This window comes from Channa argus, chromosome 16 (genome assembly GCF_033026475.1).
Source record: "Channa argus isolate prfri chromosome 16, Channa argus male v1.0, whole genome shotgun sequence".
NCBI lineage: Eukaryota > Metazoa > Chordata > Actinopteri > Anabantiformes > Channidae > Channa > Channa argus.
In genome coordinates, this window is record NC_090212.1 from 14,990,189 (window position 1) to 15,015,522 (window position 25,334).

The 25,334-nt window shown below is 39.7% G+C and overlaps 3 protein-coding genes across 5 annotated transcripts; 1 reads left to right on the top strand and 2 right to left on the bottom strand.

Annotated features, from left to right (window-relative positions):
• Nucleotides 1-2,649: 2,649 nt before the first annotated feature.
• On the bottom strand, nucleotides 2,650-8,910 carry otomp (otolith matrix protein). The gene is made up of 9 exons (XM_067480882.1): nucleotides 8,521-8,910; nucleotides 8,266-8,402; nucleotides 7,859-7,961; nucleotides 7,565-7,750; nucleotides 7,139-7,313; nucleotides 6,463-6,530; nucleotides 4,787-4,971; nucleotides 4,293-4,464; nucleotides 2,650-4,122 (listed from the first exon to the last, which is right to left on the bottom strand). The coding sequence occupies exons 1-9, from the start codon at nucleotides 8,609-8,611 to the stop codon at nucleotides 4,112-4,114; spliced, it is 1,128 nt and encodes a 375-aa protein (XP_067336983.1). The 5' UTR covers nucleotides 8,612-8,910; the 3' UTR covers nucleotides 2,650-4,111.
• Nucleotides 8,911-11,052: 2,142 nt separating this feature from the next.
• On the top strand, nucleotides 11,053-19,583 carry acvr1l (activin A receptor, type 1 like). Its single transcript, XM_067480876.1, has 10 exons — nucleotides 11,053-11,212; nucleotides 11,914-11,997; nucleotides 12,545-12,799; nucleotides 12,967-13,184; nucleotides 13,924-14,023; nucleotides 14,893-15,039; nucleotides 15,442-15,717; nucleotides 16,714-16,911; nucleotides 16,992-17,122; nucleotides 18,088-19,583. The coding sequence occupies exons 2-10, from the start codon at nucleotides 11,925-11,927 to the stop codon at nucleotides 18,217-18,219; spliced, it is 1,530 nt and encodes a 509-aa protein (XP_067336977.1). The 5' UTR covers nucleotides 11,053-11,212; nucleotides 11,914-11,924; the 3' UTR covers nucleotides 18,220-19,583.
• d2hgdh (D-2-hydroxyglutarate dehydrogenase) lies at nucleotides 18,629-24,742 on the bottom strand. 3 transcript variants are annotated; one of them, XM_067480873.1, is made up of 11 exons: nucleotides 24,505-24,742; nucleotides 23,646-24,024; nucleotides 23,504-23,561; nucleotides 23,257-23,396; nucleotides 22,931-23,124; nucleotides 22,670-22,838; nucleotides 22,488-22,583; nucleotides 21,873-22,015; nucleotides 21,084-21,249; nucleotides 20,604-20,886; nucleotides 18,629-19,852 (listed from the first exon to the last, which is right to left on the bottom strand). In XM_067480873.1, exons 2-10 carry the CDS (start codon nucleotides 24,004-24,006, stop codon nucleotides 20,624-20,626), a joined length of 1,590 nt encoding a protein of 529 aa, XP_067336974.1. In that variant the 5' UTR covers nucleotides 24,007-24,024; nucleotides 24,505-24,742; the 3' UTR covers nucleotides 18,629-19,852; nucleotides 20,604-20,623. The 3 variants fall into 3 exon arrangements, with proteins under 3 accessions (XP_067336974.1, XP_067336973.1, XP_067336975.1); XM_067480872.1 differs by having other exon boundaries at nucleotides 22,440-22,583; XM_067480874.1 differs by lacking the exons at nucleotides 23,504-23,561; nucleotides 23,646-24,024 and having other exon boundaries at nucleotides 22,440-22,583.
• Between the last annotated feature and the right edge of the window lie 592 nt (nucleotides 24,743-25,334).

Consider the following 25,334-nt stretch of genomic DNA (forward strand, 5'->3'; position numbering starts at 1 on the left):
AATCTTGAAATTCGCAGACACAATGATTAGTTTGTTCTGTGTTATTGATTTACCCTGTAATGTGTAAGTCTTGATTCAGTCTTACCGTCTTACATAGAGCTACAAAAGTCTGGGCCAGTACCAGCTGCTAATTTTGCTGCGCACTACAAATTCAACAGTTGATTAAAACTCAACCTGATGCGAACGAGTTCTGATGTAGTTTAGCTACAGCCAGGTGGGAGCCATTCAGGACCTTCTTGATTCCAGAGGAAACCAAAGCAGAAAGTTTACTACTTGATTAAAAAGAGGCTAAGCCTATTGATGCAGTTTACTATTTGTTAACAATGTGTTAATGTGCTATGTAAGAGATAGTGGAATCCAAGAAAAGAAGAACCTCTTTTATCAGGGTTGACTTTCACAGAGAATTCGCCTCCATTTTAGGGGTCGAGCAGTGGCAAGTCGGAGCAGAGCATCTAATTATAATAATGTGCAGCACAACAAATCCTAAATTTACAGCTTCACCAGAGTGCAGCCAAATACTTTATCCGTTTGTGTAAATGTCAAACAGATTGTAATATTAGTCTGACTGTAGTATTGACAGGTTGCCTTAGTGAGGCCGCTGACGTCTCAGGTGCACTGTATGTATGGACTGTATTTTTGGGGCACAGAATAGGGGCCTCAATTCTTACTGTGTAGTCACATGAAAACAACCAAGCAGGAACAGATTTAGCGACTAAGACCCATTGTCAGACATATAAATGTCCCTCCAGGTTTTATTAGGTCCAGCTGAAAACTTTTCTTTCAATGTTTATCTATATACATTATGTAATACTTGTACAATGTGATCATACACTTTTAGTTTATGGGATATCTGGAAAAGTTAATAATTATACAAGTGGCATAAAATACTTCCATCACATTTACATGTTGTAGAGGGTCAAAGAATGTAGTTTGAAGTGCTATTTGGTCTGACTAGTGGTTGTTAGTGCTGTATTGATTGCTGTTTTCTCTGTGTGTGTTTTCAGTTTAAGTAAGTAGTTCAGTACATTTATTTAAATACTGTTGTTCTGGAGTTTGAGGGGATTGTCCACCAAGTGTGAACTTGGTGAATTGACCACTAGCTCCTGCAGACCAAAAATGTAATTGTGGTTTTTGAGGTGCTTGTACTTTACCAGAAAAAACAAATCCCCTTTCTGCTACTTCATATTTCCACTCTATTACATCAGGGAACCAAAACTGCATTTATTAAATAACTGTGATTGCAAGTTGCTTTACAGAATTACAATTTAAACACAGAGCAGTGCATTAAATAATATACAGTACCTTCACATTAAATTCTACTATTCTGCTTGTAGTAATAAATCTCCCAGCAAGTCAAAACAGCATGAGAGTGAACCAGCATGTACCACTACAGGACCCTGAAACTAAAGCAGCTAAATTACATTTGCAGACTCATACTCATAGAGGAGTATTTTTACAGTGCTACATCAATTTGATGAGAGATTTCATCCCCTCCCTTGTATTTTACTGAATTACATTTTTTAACTGTATTTTTATTGCATCAGTTTAATATTGTCTATATTCATTTTTCATTGCAGAGTTGTGGAGGTCTACTGTCTTTGTACTGATCTCTGTTGTTTTATCTCCTTTTCCTTTCTGGTATCGGTTTTATGCTGTTTGCACAAGTGCAAAGATAAAATTACTTTCCACCACTGGTATAGACAAACTTCCCTCTCTTTCATAACCGAACCACCAAGTTGAGAGGGCTCTACTTAGGTTGTTCTCATTTGAGCATTACAGCGAAATGGCCAGCAAGAGAACTGAGGATTGAGAGAAATTGGAGCACTCTGCTGCAATGCAGTTCAACTTACAGTATCTGTTCACTGCTAAATTGAGCTCCTCCATCATGAGCGCAGACTTTCTCTAAAGGATTACTGCTGTAAATCAGGCAAACTGATGCCTGCAGGGGCATGCTAAGAAGAGGTCATTCTCTATGCAGGGACCACCTACGATGATACCGTATCCCTGACTCACCTGTCTACTCAGGAGGGGCCTTTCTACACCTGAGTACGTGCCTGACTCACTCTATGCAGGCCTTTGTTTGTTTTTTTTACTTCTCTATGTCCTAATTCCTCCCTTTTCTTTCCTTACTAAATGACTGAAAATGAGGAAACAATCTGTGTGCACTGTGTGTGCATGTGTGTTTGTGTGTGAGAGAGAGGGAGAGAGCGGAAGAAAAGCAGAAAGAAAGAAGTACGAGTTGAGGAAAGAGAGATGATATCAAGTAAAATTCATTTCCACGGAGATATCATGTAGCTATTTCAGAATAATTAGAAGACGGCCAAGAAGAAAGAGAGGATTATTTTCTTTATTATCAATCATTTAATTGGTTGAAAAAAAAAAAGGTTTGTAGCTCTACATGTCCAGGCATCGGGGAGTATTTACATCAAGCCTCTTTTAAGACTGTCCGAAAAATGTGAAAACAAACAGCACCAGAGCTCAATTTCTATACTGTATCCCATCGCCTTTACCCCATCACTAATGAGGTGCAAAGGATTACATCTCACTCGAAATGTGGCATCTTTCATCTTGTACATTCACACTTGGAAAGTTTTTACCATCGGGAGTCAAAGCGTAACATGAGGTCTGTACAAGAGATGAAATATGACAAAATTTAAATTTAAAAAAGAAGATATTAGGTTTTCATTCCAAGCAGCATCTTATAAAAACCTACTATTTACTGCCAATTACTGTAAATATGTTCATATATATTTCTGTTGCACTAGTTCAAACTAGTTGTGTTTCTTCTGATATGCTGAGGTCAAAAAACAGTGTTTGATGGGGAGAACTACATCCAAGAAAAGTCCAGATTTACAGTCTGTTTTACATTTTACAGTACATGATTCCATATGTCAAGTAAGGCTTTAAACAGGCTGGTGATTTCCTTTAATTACTGTGCCTTAAACATGTCACAGAAATAAATGATCATACACATTTTCTTGATAGTCACCATTTGGTCATAGCACATAATTCAGTAATACTCTACGTCATGACAACACCCTCCTGTTAATAGCTCTTATACCTATGAGTTGTTGGTAGCAATTTTAAAGCAGAAATGGCATTTACGTGTTGCTCTATGGATAAAACACAAGCAGGGAATATTTTGATGCAAATGTTTTGTTAAATGAGAAAAAAAAAACAAAGCCTTCAAAAAAAGACTCACTTAGGGGTCACTGGAGGCAACCTAAGCACTAATCCCCTTTCCCCAAACCCTATGGTGTAACAATAAACTGTGAGCTGGCACAGTCCGCTCCATCATACCAGACGTGAGAAAGCAGTGATCCAAAGTTGTAAGCTATACAAGCCATGGGAAAGCAGCAATCCTATCAACATAAACATACAGACACGTACACACACACACACACACACACACACACTTTCTCTAACTCTCACACAAACAGGATCATATGCCAGACTGCCAATTAAGGCAGTAATGGCTGTGGGAAAAAAGTGTATAGTTGCACGCATACACACACATACAGTAACTGAGACTTCTAAGCTCAAAGTTAATAGCACCCAGTTGTTCAGTGCCAGAGACAGACCCTGTGGGAGGAGGGTGGATGGGTTGTGGTACTGAAGCTTAGACTAATGCAACAAGCTGAGAAGAACATTGTTTCCCAACAAATGTACAGGGTAGGAACAGTTAATCAATTTCAGGGACATTTTTTCTGTTTATGTTGTAATTCCAGTAAAATCCTCTTTTTAAAATGCTGTTAATAACATGGCAACTACAACACTCATTAACCTGCATTTTGTTTGTATTTCTAACCTATTTTGTTCCATTTCCTGTCATTTCCTCTCCGTGTCCTTTAAAACCCATTCTAAATTTCAAGGATGTTTTTTGGATGTTCTTTCTGAGCCAATTAGCCCCTCTTAACAGTGTCCTACCCTGCCAGTCAGTATATTGGAAGATGTAATAGGTTGGAAGAGGACAAGGATAGAGACCGAGGAAAAAGCAAGAGACATGGTCAGACTGTGGGACACAGATGGCAGAGAGGAAAGGCAGAAAGGAGGGACGCAAACAGAGGGATGGGGTGGAAGTTGATGCTCCGGATTTCTTCCTCCTGTTCCATCAGCAGAAGCCTGTTGGAGGGAAAGTGCAATAATGAGAACAGCTGCAATGGATAAACACACACAGACACACACACACACAAACGAAGGAGAATAGACTCCATCCACTTAGCCAACCCGGTCTCCATCATCAGATCAACACAAACACAGTTTTACACATGAGCAAATAGACACACACTCACCCTCACACTCGAAGGCTTGCAGCATGGTGGTGTAAGTGGGGCCCAGCCAAGAGGTGTAGCTACCCAGAACCCTTTGCAGGTGGTGGGTGGCATCACTAAAGAGCAGATTGGATTCGCCATAGCCTGCTGAGCTGAACAGGCTGAAGCCCTCGGTGGCGTTGCCAAACACATTCTGCAGGATAGAAAAAGTGTGTGACAGCATTTAATGCATGAGGGCATGCATGGATGTGCGTTGGCGTGCTCTGTGTATGTGTGTGTTTCTTTAAGCTGTGTGTGTTCATGCTTGTGTGTGCCGACAGGGGATCAGCACAGGACATATCAGTCATTCTGGCGTCTCCCACACACTCAGCAAGGAAGAAGGATGACAGTTTAGCAGATACCTGCGTTCTGAGACGTGCAAATCAATAACACAGACTCCATGGAGATATGAAACTGATATAAACACACTGAGGAAACACACACACGCAAAAGAGGCAATTTCTTTATACACCCACCTGTAAACGTTCCAGGTACTTCCAGACACGGCACTTATCCTCCATACGCACCACCACAGCGTTAGCAGGAACGGCTGCCAGGTGGCATCGCTCATACTCATCCAGTCCAGCCTCAGTTCCATCTGGACACAACAGCTTCAGGTCCTCCAGCTCCAGGTCTAGAGCCCAGGACTCCTGGTTCTTACCTGGGCAGGAAAGAAGTAAAACTGTGTGAGATTCTGCTCCACTGACACCTGGCATTCACGTATTAAGAAAAAGTTTAATCAATCTTTTTATTTACTTTAAGTGTTAATATTTCCATTGTGGTTTGATTTCTGCATGCAGATACATCAGATGAGGCCAGTGGACAACAAACATGGGGCAGCCCAGGTTTCACGTTGACATGACAATGCAAAAAAGTATAACTTTTGTTGACCTTATTTGAGCTGCCAGGGCAACGTGAAGCTTAGTGACCTTTCACTTTCCTTGATGGATTTCATGCAGATTTCATTTACCCGACTGAGATAAGATTACAATAGAAAACAGACCACCTGTAGTTGTGAATAGGATTACGTACACAATGATCTGCATTTCAGACCTCACATCCGCAAGTGTGTGTTTGTGTTGAGTGTGAACCTCTAAAAGTCAAATTCCATCCATTAGTAATTAAACACATTTTACTTCAATTCAATAAACTGCAATTTTGCTACCACACAGCCCTGGTAGCTGCTCAACTAAACTTAAAGATGGATGAAACTGTACCTCAGTGTTCTGGCTTTATGAGTCTACTTGTGCTACTGTTTTACATCAACCTTCGTGAAGCAATTAGTGCTTTGCAAAAGTGTTTACACTTGATTTCATACAATATGTGAAGTTTTATTCCCTGTAGGACTTATGAACATCACGTGTAATATATTAAATTTGTGTTAATTTTATGACGACTGTCTCATAATTTACAACACAAGACTCTTTATGTTTCATTCATATGTTGAATATCTCCCATTTAAAATGTTAAAGGTTTTTTGGGTCACCGAAGACTAAGCAAAAAAGCACTCATTTATCCTCCCAAATAATTCAATAAACACAGACAGGCCACCTCGAGACAACAGCACAGACCTTTGGTGTTTTTTTGACCTCTGTTAAATGTTTTGACTCCAAATATCCCTCAACCATATGAGAAACTATGCTTCATTAGACAGCTACATTGTCTGTAGAGCTGGCGTCAAACCGTTCCTTCTCGGCTGCACCAGCAGAGTCTGTGTAGCGTGACTGTGATAATGATCGCCATTAATTTTAGATGTTGCCGAAAGCGAAGGAGCCGATGCAGCAAAACAGAGAATTTGGGTATTTCATGGCCGGACAAAAATGTCTTTCTGTCTGTCCTTCCTGTGTTTTTGTCTCCTGCCACTTTCAAGTTTTTTTTACTCTTGTTATTTATATCTTGTGTCTTCACTTGGCACAAAATCCCAGCCACTGCACATAAAGCATCACAACAGCATAATCTGTTCAGTGTTTTCTGGATTTCACTTCTCTAATGAGAAACATTGTGAAACACTGGCACCCTGTGTCTTAATGGTGACTAGCATTCTGTGCTGTCCCCAAATAACCCTTGTCATTAATATTTTCCGTTATAAAATTACATCAATATATAAGCAGCAGTTTAGTCTTTGAAATGCCAAAACACTTAAAACACTGACCATCCAAATTGGCAAAGACTGTAGTGTGTTTAACAAAGGCCACATCACCAAGATTTTCCGCCACACATCTGAAAGAAAAACATAAAACACATGAATATTGTGAATCGTTGAATCTATAAATAGATCAAAGCCGAAATAAAGTGGAAGTCAGCACAGTCGGGAATCCATAATTGTAACAGCATGCGTCTGGAGACCGTGAGTAAACGTTCTCTCCCTCCTATTGTTGTACTTCAGGAATTAAAAACAGCTCCTGCACCCCTTTTATTCCCATCGCTCATGCACTTACTACTACGCCTGAGTACATTGTACTGAACATTATTGCACTACAGGCCATAGTAATATAAATATATATCTTGTTGTTATCTTTAATTATAATGTGCAGGAAATGAGTGAAGCTGACATTAAAAAACAATTAAAGCACTTAGAATCTGATCATTCATGTTGTTTGTTGTCTTTTATTGTGATCTGTTTTCAGCCTGTTTTCATTAAAGGAGTTTTTTGTCAGTTACTAGCACTGGTGTGTCTTCCATATCTGTTAAAATGTATTATTGGTTTTAAACGTATTATTATAAGCATCATCCCTGTATTCTTGAAGAACAGACAGCTCTAATTAAAAATATTTTTGGAGACCCTATAGGCTGCTGTCGTAACATTGTTATTAGTTTCAGAGTTGTACCTCAGTGCCCCTGCCTCTCCATAGTGCCTCTCTTTGTGGTTGTTGGCACAGATGTGTCTGTCGTTCTCATCTCCTATGCAGGCCTCGCACAGGTTTTTGGGGTTGTTGCCTCGGGGGTCATGCTGGGGGTCCTTGACGCCTGGCACACAGCTGTAGCCAAAGAAATTCCCCACCGCTGGTAAAAAAAGACAAAGAGTGAGTTAGAAGAAAAATAGCAAAGATTAAATCAGGAAAGTGAGATATTTTTAAAAAAGGATCTTCTGGGCCATTTTAAACATTTCCTGTATTCCTCTGACATTACTTAAGTATGATACCTGAGAATTGCAGAACTAAAATGAAAGTTGATTGATATAGAATAAACTAATATGAAACCTGTGTATTATTTTTTTCTAAAGAACCCATTACCAGTTCTACTTTCTCACTCACCTCTGGGGAAATTGCACTGCTCCCCTACACTGATCTGGGAGGTGTTGACCAGGTAACCAATAGGGACAGTCCACCCTACTGTGGTACGAATGCCGGGGTGACAGGAACTGCGTTCGTGCATCTCTAACAGGGACAAGTCTGAGGAGGAACGGCGTGCTATAACCACGACATAATAGCTAATACCATCTGAATGAAGATTTTAGGAGAAAGAACAGACAAGAGGAAGGTTGGATCATTTTATGAGTCAGGATTGGAAAAATGCAAGCTGCTGCAGAATTCAGACTTGTGACTTACCTACTCTGTTGTAGGACTCTCCTGCAGCCAGCTCCAGGCCATGGCAGAGGCCAGCAGCATAAATGTCATCTGCAGATATGGAGGTTGCATCTGCTGTCCCATTCTAAAAAAAAAATAAAAATAAATCACATTTATATGGTCAGTGTCAAGTGTCAAAAAACATGCTTAGTTGATGTGGTGTGAAATAATAAAAGAAGAAGAAAAGAAAATGAAGAATTTTATATATTGACATGGATATGACTTAAATACTGTCAGAATAACATACATTTAAAAACAGTACATGTTATTACACAAGGAGATTGGGGAGATTTTCAGATGGAGTAAAAAAATTGTGTCTCTAGTGAAGACCAAAATGATGAGGTTTTATAATGTGATGAGTAGCACACAGACTCTGTCTTCTTAGGTACCTTGATTTTGTCCATACAATCTCTGGTGCTCAAGCCGCGGATACATTGCAATGTTCCTCTAATATTCCGAGCTGTGGCATTCCCAGCCAAATCCAGGCACTTTTGCTCTTCAGCATCAGACAATACACACCAGGAAACTAAAACAAAACAGTTGAAAGGAAATCATTGCTGTAAAGACCTGTAAACTCCAAACAATGACACCTGAAACTCCACATACGTTACAGTTAAAAAACAAGCCAATTTAATCATATCTACCTTTAGTTTTTTGTTTGGAGACACATCTGACAGACAGAAGAGGCAGAAAAACGAGGAAAGCTACAAGCAGTCTCCTCTCTAGGTGTGCCATGTTGGCTCTGGTGAAAAACCTGCTTTGGGAATCTGTCTAATACAACAGCAATGGAGGCCAGGTAGGTTTCGGTGAAAAGAGCCACTTGGCTGCCCCCTCCTTCTCTTATAACCTTTTCCTGAGACAGGAAGAGAGAAAGAAAGAGGGGGAGAGAGGGTAAAATGCACAAAAATAAAGCAAGTAGGCTGGATGTGGAGAAGAAGAAAACATTACATTATTCCTCTTCCCCTGCTTCTTAAGTCAAAGTCCTCAGTAGATAATCCTTCCTCCATCTAATGATAGCAGTATAACATTTCCACCTCCAATTATCCACTGAGACTTATCCCCAGTAGAGAGGATAGTGTTAGACACATGTAGGCTCGAAGCAGTTCGGGTCACCTGGCACGGAGTGTCGACCCAGGGTCTTTAATTAAAAAAGTTGTGCACAATGTGTCTTTGTGCTGGAGTTGTGTTTGTGCAGGGTTGATATTGGCTGGAGCTCCAACTCACTGGAGACTAAAGCTCCAGGTAAGCAAGAACAAACAGCACTGGCTATTGTTCAGGGCCACAGGACCCAGTGAAGGGAAAACATATCGGCTACTTGATACAATTCTCCTGTTTCGGGCTCATTGCAAACACTCAAAAGCATATGCACACACTCAGGGACATTTTCCTGAAAATCCTTTAAGCGAAACAAGAAACAAATAAATCTTAACAGGTGCGAAGTGAAAGTGAATTGCTAATGCATCCACCATTTAGTTTCAGTGTTATGCAATTGTTGATCTGCATGATTCCTCAGAAAATTAAAGGTCATATTGGTTTTTATGCAGCTTTTAGAGAGAGAGAGGCTGTTTTGGGGTAACAGTATCTGAACCTATGCCTGCATGGATGGAGGGAATAGGAAGCACATTTTACTTCAAGCACCCACATGGTATTCTGGATGAAATATGTAATGTGCTTCTCTTAGAAATCCAGTGAGAGTAGCTGCCGGAGGTAAACCACTGAGATCATTTCTTGCATTATCTTGAACTGAGAAGATTGTTCTCAAGAAATATATGACAAATATATGACATATGACCTGTGTAAAAAACACATCTGAAATGTTCTCACGCTACTCCTATTCCTACCATTATCTTTTTTTTTATTGGGACAATTCACATTGATCAGCATCACAATAAATGTACCAGTGGTTGTCAAAAGCCTAATTTGTACTTGTCCTAGCAGTTGTCCTTGGCCAGATGCTAAATTAGTCGATAAAAGAACAATTAACAAGTAACCTAATGACAGGAAAAAGTAGGCACATATGTTAACCAATAGACAGAATAAAAAGCTAAAAGTGTATAAGGCAAACAATGTGCAGAATAGGAAATCTATAAAGCAAGCAATCAATCAAAAACAAAACCATGTAAAGCAGACAATGATGAATGGTCTACTCATAACAGTCCACATACCAATAGCTTATTTACTGCTTTTCTTAATGTACAAAGAACTTTACAAGTTGACTCTTGTTCGAGGTTCAATCTTGCTCAAGAACATGTAAAACTGGCGATGAAACCACAAAGCTGCTCCTCGCCCTGCACAACAGCTGCCAAATCAGTACAAGCAACATATTGTATGATCACATTACATTACATACTTATCTAAATATCAAATCCTAGTAATAAAAACAATCTAAAAATGGGTCAACATGTAAATATGAAAATTGTGCCATAGATACGTTTATAGGGTAGAGCCACTTGTACTTCTCTTTGACTTTGTGTTTTTAAAATATTTTACATCTGCTTCACTAGATCTTAAAGTGATATATTGTCCTTTTTTCACTCCACATTTATTTTTATCTGATGCAAAGTGGTGACAGAAGTAAGACCAGAAAAAAGATCTGTAAGAGACACAACAACAACAAAACCATAGCAAAACTAGTACAATAGTTGCTACTAGTCGTTTTGTGTCTCTTTTAATCTGGCAGTCTTGTTCTTTGTATGTAGGAGGTTTGACATCTTGAAGCCCTGTGTTTGACATATCTGTGCCCAGGAGCCATAAATTCAGTCAGTCACTGGGTCTGGTGACTCAGTGGTAGCGCATTGGGTTGGGATGCAGAAGACGGCGGGTTTGAATCCCACTCTACGGCCCCGCCCAACAAACAAAGGGTGCCAGTCCCGAGCCCGGATAAAAAAATGGGAGGGTTGCGGCAAGAAGGGCATCCGGCGTAAAAACACATGCCAAATCAACGTGCTGTGGCGACCCCCGAAGGGACAAGCCGAAAGCGTTGATCTAGTCATTGGGTAAATGTAGCTGCTGGTGAAAAGATGTTGTGTAATCACTCAGGTTCCTAATAAATTATAAAATAAGTTTAATTTTATTATTTCCACTCAATATTAAGATTAATGTCATTGGTGTTTTAGCGACTTTTGCCTACAAACTATTGGAGGACTTCTCCGCCCCACAATGCATCCTGACAATAATGTTTTGGTGACGTCATGCGTAGCTGGAGGGGAAAAAGCCAGTGGGTGGGTTTGGTTGTGGTCCTGCTTTTTAGCTTTTTATATTAGAAATCCCATCGATTTAAACAAACAAAAAAAAATATCACAGAATGAGTTAGAGGCTGTATTTCCTATGTGCCAGGTAGGTGGATGTTTGTTATCGTTCACTTGCAGCAGCCCTCGCCCGGCTGGGCTTTGTGCCGCACTGCTAGCTTAGCTGGTTCGGCTAACACCGTCGGCCAGCCGTCTGTTTGACTGGCGCCTCCAAGGCGCCTGTGGACGGCCAACAACCGCTTGTTAATGGATTGTTAGTCACAGCAAGCAACCAGGCCTCCAGTCGGATGTTTACATGGAATGAGTTGTTAAATTTTCCTATTCATAGACCTTAAGCTCGCACCAAAACCAGAGACTGTGACATTTAGGTCTATGGTGTTAACTTGCTAGCTATTCGCTTAGTTGTTGGGAATGCTACATTACCTGTTAGCCTGCAGGGAACGGCTAAGGAAAAATAAATGTTACCTTCAAAGCTGCTATTAGTAGTGATAAGCTCGTTAATCAGTAACTTAATGTAAACACATTTAACGTCTGATGCTATTTGTGTAAGTGAATTCGTGTTGTTTATCTGTGCAGTGAAGTCTATGCCACAATCGGCCGTGTATATTAAATGAATCTTTCACAAAGACAGAGGACTCTGCGTTCAGCCATTATAAGCTGAAGCTCTCTTTCAGTCTGAAACCTTGCCGGGAACCATCAGAAAACATAGACGGGGCAAATGTAATTAACTTCTTTTCAAGAGGGTTTTCCTTTGAACTCTGTCTGGCTCCTCTTCCCTCAATCTGCCAGTGCACTGAATCATGGGTCCATGCAGCATCCCCGTCCTTCTCCTGCTCCTGCTGCACGCCCTGCACACATCAGCTGAGGACTCAGGTACAGTTTTCTTTCCATTATGTTTTCTGTTTGTAGATCAGTGGGCCTCTTGAATTGTCTGTTCATCAGCATATGTTCGTGACTGGGAGCTGTTAATTTTTCCTGAGAATTGGGAAAACGTACAGTCATGTCACTGGCACCAGGGAGCAATTCAGTGCCAACTTTTGGAAAGAGCTGAGTTTTTAGGTGCAATCCAACATTTAACACTATTATTGTAATCCCTTAAAATAAATATTTGTTTATATGTGACCCCACAGAAGTAGTAGTAGACAGTAGTAACTTTATAGACGAATAAAATTGAGGTTTTCTTCTTACTAGAAAAAGTCTGAATATCTTTACTTACTAAAAACTGTATAGGATGAAAGTATAATGTACTACAACAGAATCGGCACACATTATTTCCAAAAGCACAAACACATTTGGCAATATGAAGGAATTGGAACAACCTCACTACAGTTCTCGATTCAGGCTTTAAAATCAACTGTAACATCTTACAACAAGCTCCATGTTAGGGTGATATAGTGAACTCATTTTATATCCTCCACAGATGGACAGTTGGAGTGTCTGTGTGATAGCCCTAAATGCCTCGAGGATACCCAGTGCCAAGGAAACCGATGCTTCTCCTCTGTCAAAGTCAGCGATATCAGCGTGGAGTTTGAGCATGGCTGTTTGAAAGGGTCACAGAAAATTCGTTTGCTTTGCTCCACAGCTCCGTCGTCCTACCAGGCCATTTTCTGCTGCTCCAAAAACATGTGCAACAGCAACATTTCCAGGAGCACTCTGATGGCTCTGCTTCCCTTAGGTGGATAGAAGCTCATTACATGCTCCTGTTCTGCAAGGAAATGATTTGTCAGATAGAATAATTCTGTGTTTCTCTAGCTGTCCATTATACATATTGACAAAAGACGTGTCACTGTCTAATTTTCCCCTTTTCTTCCCTCTGTCTATTTCCTCCCTTCTTGCCATTAGAAAATGAGCCAACAGGTGAGCCAGTTCGGTATCGTGTGGAGACATTAGCTCTCTTTGTACTCGGTCCAGTGGTGGTTCTGGCTTTGCTGTCTGTAGTGTCAGTGTTGGCCTGCAGGAGGCTCCATCATGGACATCTACAGAGGCTGCAAGAGTTTGACACTGAGCAGGGAGCCATAGATGGCCTCATCACTTCCAATGTGGGGGACAGCACTTTAGCCGTAAGAATAATCTGAGGTTGTTAAAATCATGAAGTGGTTAACCACACAGGAAAGATAGCAATTGCGTGTCTCACATTTCAAAGTATCTCCTGCTGCATTCTGTTGAACACTTGACTGTGATCACTTTAACAGTGTGTACATCTGAAATGGATATGATTCACATAGCAATTAATTACATTTTTCAAGTTGTGTCTGCCCAATTTACCTTTCATCCTTCATCTAGCGATAAGTCCAGGTTAGTTAAGTGTCTTCAAGTCATGGAGAAGAAAATTCTATTTTTCTAAAACCACTAAATAAAGCATACTAAAATAATTTTAAGTTTTAGTATCACATTCAATTTTATTAATATCCCGTTTTCTTAATGCATAGTTTTTCCTATTAGAAATGTAAGAATCTTTGAAAAAAAAACTATATACAAATTACAAAATGTGTCTCATTTTCCCATTGTAACTAATATTTGCATAGTGTAATTACCCTAAAATATAACTGGTGAAACTAGTGACTCATGATTTTAGTTTAGTCATAGCCATTTCTGTTCATCAGGTCACAAAGCTTGCACAATTGAGCTGAGTGGCATGCTGACTCCAAAATACTTTTTTTTAGAAAGTAAACAATGTTAACATCTCAATTCATGGAGAATTCAAACACCTTTATCACAGAATGAGTTGTGTGTATATCTGCACCCTTTATAAAGATTTTGGCATGCACAAACTAAAATTACCCCTGTGTCTGTCCCCAGGACCTGTTGGACCACTCATGCACTTCAGGAAGTGGTTCAGGTCTTCCCTTCCTTGTCCAGAGAACTGTAGCCAGGCAGATAAGTCTGGTAGAGTGTGTAGGTAAGTACAACCAGCTAGATTCAGCTCCTTCTGATTACTACTTTATTCGAGACCAAAACTCATGTCACAGGCATTACGCTGTAATATGGGACGACTGTCGTGTATGGACCACAGCATCGGGTTCAACTCTCAGTCCCTACTGGCCAGATGTCGAAGTATCCTTGGCCAAATCGCTGAACCTCAAGTTGCTCCTCGTGGGTCAGAAAAGTCTAGATGTAGAGGGAAGCAACTGATTGCTCACTTCTAAATAGTAATAAAAAAGAAATGCTCATTCAGCCATTTGTCTGCTTTTTTGTAATGAGCATTTTGTTTCACCCACACCTGCTGACAGCAGTCCTTCATGGTCAGTCTAATTTTCAGTCTCACTGTTCACATCAGCTTTTGGATGACTGTACATATAGTGTACTATGTAGTTCGGTGTAACCTGACAGCAATGTCATGTGGATATTGATGGAATAACCATAATAGATCACCAAAAAATTTCTGACTCATTTAGAGCAACTATCAAAACACAGGTGCTTTTTTCTGTCTCTTCCCTGTGTGCTGTTGACCACAGCGTAGAAAATTCAAACTCTTATTCTCATAACAGACTTCAGTTTCATCATCCAGATTAAAGCACGTGGTTCAAATGTGCAAACCTGTTTATGTCAAAGTACTGTTAAGTCTGATTTCTACCACTGAGAAGTGGAATACAATATAATTTTGTGGTGTCAGACAACTCAAACAGGTCTTTCTGATGCATTGTGAACATAGTTCATTTTCATTGATGAAAATCTCCAAACAACACTTTTAAAAGCGGAATCAGACAGCAAATAACTTCTTAAACACACATATTTCTTTTCTGATTTCCTTCTCCTCCTGTTGTCCAGGCAAGGGAAGATATGGAGAGGTGTGGCGGGGTCAGTGGCAGGGGGAGAACGTGGCTGTTAAAATCTTCTCTTCAAGAGATGAAAAATCCTGGTTCAGAGAGACCGAGATATACAATACAGTGCTGCTACGACATGAAAACGTCCTGGGTGAGTTGGTTTCACAGTCTGGCAAAACACTCAGTAGAAACATTGATGTAGAAAAATACCACTGGTCACAAATATTTTTCTTACCTAGAGCATAGTTTAAGTAGCGGTTTAAGTCTTAGACATTATAAAACAGTTCAGTTTGACTTGCTGTATAAAAAGAAAGAAAAAATGAAGGATGTGTTAGCTTTAGTTGACATCATTCTGTCTTAACCCATCTATGTTTGAAAGCAGTGGATGAAGAGGATGAATGTAATAAAAATGAAGTGTGTAACTACCAGTCCAGCAAATTAGACCACTCTTTTTTTGTCCAAGAGAAATTTAATTCAGCACTAGTATAAATAAGTATATAGAGCAGATTATTTTACAACTACCAATGTTTCTTTCCCATGTCCTTCATGTCAGGCTTCATGGCATCTGACATGACCTCTCGAAACTCCAGCACCCAGCTGTGGCTCATCACCCACTATCACGAGAACGGGTCTCTCTATGACTACTTGCAGCGAGTTGCTGTGGAGACCTCAGAGGGGCTGGCGATGGCAGCATCAATAGCCTGTGGCCTTGTGCATCTGCACACTGAGATCTTCGGCACAGAAGGAAAACCAGCCATCGCACACCGGGATCTGAAGAGTAAAAACATTCTGGTCACAAAAGACCTGCGCTGCTGCATCGCTGACCTGGGTCAGTCATTTTCTGCTGCTTTACTTCTCTAACTAGGTTCTCGGGCTCTTAGGTCCTTACTCCAATATATTATGCATGGCTTCAATCAAATCCTATTGTACAAAAGTTACTTGCTTAAAACATTGATCTAACATGTCTTAAAGCAACATTAAGAAACAGCTTTTACTTTTGTGAGAGATGTCATCAAGTTTATTTGGCTCTAGTACACATCCTTTAATATTGCTAAATCCTATCCAACACTGCTATTTACCTAAAATAACAGTTTAAATATCTATCTGATATAGTGAAGTACCAGATGGATCCAACCTAATGTACACACTACTTTTTTTTCAGGGGCTTCTTAATCCAAATACAAAGGTTCCTGGTTTAGAAACACACCATTCACTCATCTCAATTAAATCACCATACAGATACTAAAATAGGGAATGTTTTCTGCTGGCATTTGATTACGTTTCTGTCTGGTTTAGCTTATTTGATTGTGTTGTAGAGTGCTGTTGTTGTCCACAGACTATTCAAAATACGTCAGCCAGACACACAGCACCACTCTGTGAAATTTTGTTTGTAGAAAACGAAAACGTTTGTAGATTTCTGATAACTGAGAAAACCTTTGAGAATGTGACTTCTAAAACTGACAGAAAAAGATCCTCTAGAATAGAAATGAATCCCTCTGTTGGACTTGCTACAATGACAGAAACAATCTACTTGTAGTTTTACAGTATTATTTCAGAGTGGAATATCCCATCTCAACATCTTTAGCTATGTACAGATATAGCTACAAAGAGTTGCGTGTTCTCTCAGTGCTAGTGAGAGGTTCCTCTGGGCAGTCCCACAGTCTAAAGATGTACATGTTAGGTTAACTGGTGACTCCATATTGTGTGAAGGTCTTAATAGTTGTCTTTCTCTTTGTGTCAGACTTGAAAGACTCTGCCTCAAAATGTATTTGTGCTTTCATTTGTGTCTATAATGTTTTTTGTTGTTTTTTTTCGCATGATACAGGGCTGGCTGTTACCCACTCCCAGGCAGACAATCTGCTGGATGTGGGTAACAATCCAAAGGTCGGTACCAAGCGCTACATGGCACCTGAAGTTCTGGATGAGACGATACAGACAGACTGCTTTGATGCCTACAAGAGAGTGGACATCTGGGCTTTTGGACTGGTGCTGTGGGAGATAGCAAGACGCACATACAGCAATGGTGAGTCTGTTGCATTGTTGAGATCTGCTTAAAGCCATAAAGAAAGATTTTGTTTTAATCATCTGAATATCTCTTTGCAGGTATTGTCGAGGAGTACAAGCCTCCATTCTATGATCAAGTGCCAAATGACCCCAGCTTTGAGGACATGAGAAAGGTGGTGTGTGTGGAGCAGCAGAGGCCTTTCATTCCTAATCGCTGGTTCTCTGATCCCGTAAGTGTGGATCTTTTATTACATTTTATGTACTCTGTACTTTTTTGGGGTCAAAAATCCTCAAGGAATAGTTATCACTAGGATTTCAATGCCTGTCGGCAAATCAAGGGGGCTTATTTTAGGACAGATATTTTAGATTATTTACATCCTAAATAATATCAAATGCCCGGTTGGGAAAATTTAGAGGTTTTGAAGCATGAGGATATTTTATATTCTGCTTTTGAACAAGTGAATGAAAAGTTAACAAAGTAAAAAGAATTCTGTTTTTAAAAAAATGTATATTTACATGTCATAGCCCATCCCTTGCCTTATGTTTTCTACTTTCCACTGGGTGGCACCCATTTAATGAGGGCACACATGCCAAAAGATACATTTAGAAAATTCTGGGGAAAGAGTAACTTAAGACCTCTTTGCCATCCCTGTCCCCTGCCTTAATAAAATTTTTATTTATTTAATTTTATTTTACTAAAGAGACAGAGATGAAGCATCTTGCCATCTACAGCATTAAGGGGGGTAACAAGTTTTGTAGAATTAATTCTAATTTTAAATTGATGCATATCTCAAGGCTTGTGCAGAGCCCTTACATGAGGCAGAATGACAAATCTGAGTGTGACAGGTGACTTATTTATTTTGTAAAAATGAAATATAGTGTAGGAAAGATGTTGATCTGCCCACAGTCTTCACTCATTTTACCATTTGGATGTTGGGAATACAGCAGTTTCATACAGTTGTCTTTGTCAGTAGTCAATAGTAGTCTTACGAATATTAATAGCTACAGCTGTAAAATGTTAAACAAGGCAAGTGAGATATCCCCCTATTCCTGAGCTAAAATTCAGAATGCCCATATTCATACAAAACCTCTTGCAGTCACAGTTATCACGCTTGCTGCTGTTGTATCGCTGCATAAAATTCCTTTTATTTGCCATCCGCTTCACCATCTGTTTCCTTTGTTCTTTCCCTGTCAGACTCTTTCTGCCTTGGTAAAGCTGATGAAGGAGTGTTGGTACCAAAACCCATCTGCCAGGCTAACGGCACTGCGCATTAAGAAGACCCTGGACAAGATTCACAGTTCTTTAGAGAAGGGCAAGGAATCGTGAGAGGGAGAATAGCTGCGAGCTGTGTGATGCCAGGGATCGGCTTATAGAAGAGCCTCATCTGTGTCTGTGCGTCAAGTGAGAAGGGGCGATAAAGGAGACAGAGGACAGGAAGAAGGAGTCGTTTAAGTGTCATCCAGCCTCATCCTTCTCTTGCTCTCACTTTCTCTTCCTTTCTCTGTGGTTGCCTTCCACCAACATCCCTCTCCCTGACTCAAAGACCACACAGAAATTTGGACCTGTCCTGTGTGTTTAAGCCAGCCTTTGCTACAGGGGACACAAACCAGTAGCCAACGTGTTCGCACTGACCTGAACTGTGGAGTGAGTGTGAAAACCATAGCATATTATAGTACCCAATCCCATTGCTTTAATGCTTATTTAAGACTGCTCTGGGTCTTGCCTTTTTACACACACACACACCCCAAGAGTCTCCTACAATTTCTGATCTCCAGCCAGTGTTTTTGGCATGCTGTTGTGGCATTCTGCTCAGAGACAATCAGAAATATTTCACCCATTCAGCTTTATTAGAACATGCCAACTATTGCCACAAAGACACATACTACAAAACACATTTATGTTCACTTACAAAAGGAACAGAGCCAATAGAATCTGAAATTGTTTTTAAACTTTATAAAAAAAAAAATATTTATGTATTAAAATCTCGACTGCTACCACACTACTGAGAATATGTAAGATTGATGTATGATGGTGCGTGAAACTGACTGTATACATATATAGGCATTTACTCTACTGAACTTTCTATGCCCATATTGTTATTATTGGAGCTACTAGGATATGATTTGTAGAGTAATAGTGGTAAAGATAGGAAAATTGTTCCCACTGAGCTTGTTTTGTTGTATGAACAAAACAGGATTTAACACTACAGATGTTACATGTTTATCTTGGTGGTTCCTGGAGTAGACGCATTAAGTACCTGCCAGTAGGAATTAGTCTCTTATAAGAGTATGAAATTAATTGAACCTCTCTGCCTGACATACTTCATGAACTCACTGTGGCCAAGTTAAAAAAAAAAAAGCCTTCTGTGCAACCAGAGAGGAATATACAAGGACTTTGTGCAGATGTTTTTTGGTTTTCTTTTTTCTTAAATCCCGGAGGTGAAGTCTCTTTCTGTAGCAAGCTGGGCCTCCTTTTATCTCTTCTCGTCACCAATCATGCCACACTGTACGAGTTGCCTGAATAATGAACAACATCACACTCCATATTCATTTGGAAACATTCAAGATCAAGCTCATACAGCTGTTTGTGTGGAGTTAGATGAATTTGCTCACAAATGCTGTTTTTTTTGGGGGGGGGGTTGTTGTTGCTTTGTCTTTTTTATATGTAATAAACCAATTACTGCACTATTGCTTAATGAGTAACTGGCTTGTGAGATTATTTTAGAAAAGATGATTCTTTGGGTCAACTTAAAGGTTGTTTACAATTTTTCAAGTCTGCCCCAAAACTTGAAACCACTTCCTCCTATTTATGCTGCCTGTTAAAAGATCGCTTCCTATTGTGCCTTCAAAGTGATGAGACCATCCTCCTGTGGAAAAAGGGATCTAAAAATAATGATTCAGCAGATTGACATCAGTCAAGTGGATCTTTTAGTACAAACCCCATTGGTTCTCTTGCTGACCTGCAATAGAGGGATAGTTAAGCAGTGAATTTTGTAGATTTTTCAGATATGATATACATGATACTCAGTCTGCTGATGCATGATATTACCCTCTGAATAATGTTTTACTCAGAATGAGGACTGTGGAAGCGCACTATAAGATCAACATTTGTCAGGGAGCACATATACTGGTGTATTGCACATTCATAAGCACCATGAATGAAAGGAGTGACTACAACAGAGCTGTTCTGTGGTTAATATCAGCACCTTTACTGCATGGGCTAAATTTTAAATAAAGAGTCTCCCACGTAAATAAACCTGACAGTTTTAGATCATTTAAGATGCCCCAGACCATACATTCTTTGTCTGCCCCCTAGTGGCTACCATTAATCACAGTCAATCCTCATCACTCACACCCTCTTGGTAATACTGAAAGATATGTTCTATGTTTTTTAATGGTTATACAAAATGTCTAATTTTGGATGTAACTTATACAGGAAAATGGATCAGACTATGGCTACTCACCATATGCAAAGGCAGAAAATGAAAAATCCTCAACTAACATTTTAAGCTTTAGGGACTGCTACAATACACATCAGCAGCTTGAGGAAGTGAATGAAGCTTTGTGCACACAAAACTGAAACTGCCTTTTAAAGTCTGGGGAACAAAACAGACATCATTTGGTGTTTCGTGGGCTGTCTGACTATGCTTGTGCAAAACCCACACACGACGTACAAAACAGGAATCAGATGCAGATCAGAATCAGACCTACCCCACAACAGGGAGACAGGGTTATTTCAGGGCATCTGGTAAAGTCTTGTATGGGTTGAGAATGCCTTTGGGGTCCAGAATGGCCTTGATGTTACCCATCAGAGCCACAGCTTGGCTGGATTTACTGTAGTAAATGTAGTTTCTCTTCTTCAGGCCGAGTCCGTGCTCTGCGCTGATGCTGCCCTTGCAACGTGCAGTCCACTCGTAGACAAAGGGCTCGATGGCACCAAGGAGGGCAGGGTCTTTGGCGGGAGAAGTGATGTTCAAATGGAGGTTACCGTCACCTTTAGAAGCCAGATAGAGATAGGGTGCAGGTTTGGAGTGAAAGGTGAAAGTGAGGTCCCAAAGGCAAAAGTCATTTTAGAATTCAATAGCTAAAGTACTTAAATTAATACTAAGAAATCATATCTTATACTAACAGCAACGCTGTTTCTCTCCCCATATACAGATATTTTTGTGTCTTTCCACCTTGCTGTCTTACCTATGTGTCCATATCCTACCACACTTTTGGCTTGGTCCCCCAGGTGCTCCCTCATGTCTGTCACCAGCTGGTAGATCCGCTCCACTGGAAGAGAGATGTCATACTTGTAGTTGAAGCCGTCGTGAGTCAGCGCCTCCGTGATACGTTCACGCATTGACCACAAGGCCTTCAAGCAAACGAGTAATGTGGAAATTGCATAATCACAATTTGCTCCAACATTGCACTACACATTTTGTACTCATTTGTTCCTACTGAGAATTAAAAAAAGTTCCCAAGTAGACTTTGATAAAACTTTTTGAGGAAATGTTCTTTAAACAGGAGTAAATGTTCTTCTTTCCTTCTTTACTTATACCAGTGATTTTTTATTTTATTCATCATGTGCTTTTTCTCTCTGCACTTCTGTTTTGCATGTTTCCACTAGCATCACACACATTGCAACACAATGCATATTTTTATTAACATACATTTTTTCCACATCATTGTTTCGGTTGTCTTTCCGTTCATGATTCTGTGTTTGATGATTTAAACAATACCTGACAATGTACAGTGGTAAGACAGTGTTGTTTTAACCAACAGTGTCCTAATCTGATCATGATCTAAACAATGTGGCTTTTTCAATCTTACATTCTAATCTAGAGTGACTTTATATTATCTTCAGCTACAAATTTAGCACTGCAGCATGTACTACAGCAACACAGTGGCGTAACTCAAAAAATAAAAAAAAATAAAAAAACCTGTTTCAGTTTGCTTTCAGTTTTTCAATTATTGTTTAAAACACTGGAAACATACCTTTATTTTTGACTCTTCAGTTGCCACTGTCCCATCAGTAACCAATGAAGAGGTCATTGCTTCTTCTAAAAAGTTGTGGAGTTTCTGTCCGTCATGTGTCGGGTTCGAGCCTGATGTTTCTATGACGATGTAAAATGGACAGTCTGTAGAATGAAATAAAATGAAAAGGGGTTAATGTGCGTGCATTAGCTTTTATACGAATTGTAATCAGACATTTTTATGTGACAATGTTACTGAAATGTATTAATTAAATGTATATGTTGCATTGATTCTTTTAGTAACTATTTTATGTTTCACTGAAGTATATAGAAATACTTGCTTTTTGCTGGCAGCTGAGAAAACTATCTACGCATAAACAAAATCATTGTTCCTAAGAATTTCACAATTTTCACAATAAATACTAATTGATTAACTGTCTAATAGTTGCAACTCTAGCATTTGTGTCACATGTTTTATACCATCAGTGTTAAAGCCAACCTCTGAATGATCTGCGCGTGATATTATTACAGTTGCAATATCCTTTGGGAATTTCATAAAATTATCGTATATGTGTATGTATGTGCCTACCAGAGATAGGATTGGGGAGTTTTAGGTGTGTGTTCAGCAGTCTCATACATTCACTGTCCAGGAACTCAAAGGCTGACAGTATTTCTCCCAGCATGCCTCTGCAAAGCTGAAATGTTTTCAGCAGCTGCTCAAATGTTTCACAGCCTGAAAACACACACACAAAGAACTGAATGACCAAGTAGTAAAATTTTACGGCTAATCTGATCTGCGAAGCCAGAAGAAAACCCTACCTAGGAACACCAAGTTAACAGATTTGGGTTTCCGTGGACAGAGGATGGACACTGCTGTGATGACACCCAGGGTTCCCTCTGACCCTATGAAAAGCTGTTTGAGGTCGTATCCAGTGTTATCTTTCCGCAGCGTGCTCAAGCAGTCCAGCACCCGCCCATCTGCCAACACCTGTGCAAGTCACATAATATTTAAAAACAGCCATAGTTATATTAGGTATTTGTCTAAAGAAAATAATTATCCTATTTATTCTTGCACTGTACCACTTCCAGGCCCAGCACAGTCCCATGTAAGGAGCCGTATCGGAGCAGCCGGAGCCCACCTGCATTGGTTGCCACATTTCCCCCAATTTGGCAGCTGCCTTTTGCCCCAAGATCCAGTGGCATAATGTAGTCTCGCTCCTCCAGGTAGAGGGATAAATTCTCCAGGACACAACCTGCTTGGCAGGTCAGAATACCTGACAAACAGAAAGAAGCGGGAAATCGATCAATCAATTATAAATGTACTGTAGCGTAATCTTGGATAAATAAATACTACATCAACAAAATATTTATCTTGGAAACAAGTCAGTATTTAAGTCAGGACTTACCCGAGATATTATCAAAGGCAAGGATGTTGTTCATGAGGGCAGTGGAAAGGATTATCTCGTCATAAACTGGGACACTACCCCCAACCAGTCCAGTGTTCCCACCTTGAGGGGTCACTGCCAGGTTACGACTGTTACAATATCTACAAGAAAGGAAATAAAAGAAGCACCCAATAACTACACAGAACAGACATGAAGGAAAACTGGTGTGTCTACCTGTCTTACATTCCTCCCATCATTTCATCTATACCTGAGTACTTGAGAAACTTCTTTTGTGTTTTGAGGTCTCAACAATACTTCACTGGAACCTGTGGCAGTAATATATGTAAATTTATTAGTATATTGAAATTCATGTTAAGGTGGAATGAACTAAATTAAATTATAGACCTCACCTTTCACTGATTTGAGCCAGTCCACATTACTCGACTCCAAAAAATCTGAATCAGTGATAGCTCTGCCCAAAAGGGTCTTCCTGAAGAATGCTAAATCTTCCTGAGTTACTCTGGAGAAGGGCAGCCTATCTGGAGCTTCAGCAGCAGAGGGTTTGGGTCCATCTGCAACAGTGTGCAGCTTTTGACAGGTGGCTCCAAACTGCCATGAACCGCTTGGCAGTTTGTGGAATGAACCACAAAGGCCTACAGCTGAAAGTCTAGCTGTTTTTCTAGATGAGAAGGTCCTGTGGAGTCTCTGATGCCTTAGGACTGTCCTCAGTTTTACTGACCTTTGGAAAATCCCTGCCATTACTGAAGACATGCTGAAGCAGCAGAAAGGCTGCAGAAAAGAGGTAGAAGGAATCAAAAGCTTTGGTAAATAGGAATCTGGTGCATTGTCAGTCAACAAGCCAATCCACTTTGTAGAGTATGTTTTTGTTGTTGTTTGTTTGCATCGAGTGACCATGTGTAAGATTTTAGTGTCAGAATTTCAAAAATCCAATACTTTAAATCCTCTTCTAGACTGCACACAAGCTTCTTTTTACCTCTTGGGTGCATTCATTGGATTTTCCTACAATGTTTTCATATTTATCCTTTTCTTAGTTTTAATTCCATAATAGTCATCACATAAATACGGTTTCCACGTAATGCGACAATCTAGGTATTACTTTAGCTACTGTTTACTGTCCACATATACATCTTCTGTGTTAAAAGGCGAGGCTTTGGCCCAATTCCGACGTTTCGTAACTTTATTTTAAACCTGAAGTCACATTGCTGTTTGAACTACAATAATAGGTCATTTCTAAAACATACCACGCACCTGACAAATCTGCTGTGTTTGCAGTTAGCTTAGTTCTGTTAGCGCACTCCTGACAGGAATGTAGCGAACGATGTCTTTTATTTACTCATCTTTAACGTTCACATATCAGCCATACTATTCAATCCATGTGTTCGTTTTTTTTTCGTCCTATCTGTCAATGTGAACGCACCCGACCAAAAAACAGTGCAGGCGTCTCATCCAGCATTTGCCTACAACTAGCTCTTGCAACTGCAAGGAGGAGCCAAGGGGGTAAAGGTCACGTAAGACAGAATGGACTAATCAGACGCCTTCTTTCATCTTAAACCAATAGATGTTGATGTTTCATCTTTAAACAGCCAATAAGGACAGAGCCAAATAAAAGGTGCATACTTTAACTTTTAAAGATGTAGAGACAAAGTAGTTTTAATAATTTCTCAATAGGTACAATTAGTCTAATTTGTGTACGTGATTTGAATTTCACATTGTCTCTAGCAAACTGGCCTAAATGATTAATCCTTTTTACACATTTTGCTTACATTAGAATGAGTTTCTTTTATTTAAAAGAAAAAACAGCTAAGAAGAGCAGACATTAGAGGCAAACATTCGCTCCCCCTTAGCAAAGCTAGAGCTATATTTTTAAGGTACAAACTAGCATTATTTAAATATATGTTTAAATCTAAATGACCAAAAAAATAATAATCAAAAGATTATGCAGAAAAACATCATAAAAACACAGAGTGCGCTAACATAAGTTATGGAACATGATGTCGTAGTTTGCATCAGTTGGGTGGCTGAAATACATCAAGATCTGCATTTAAATTACCAAATGAATACAGCCATATTTAAACATT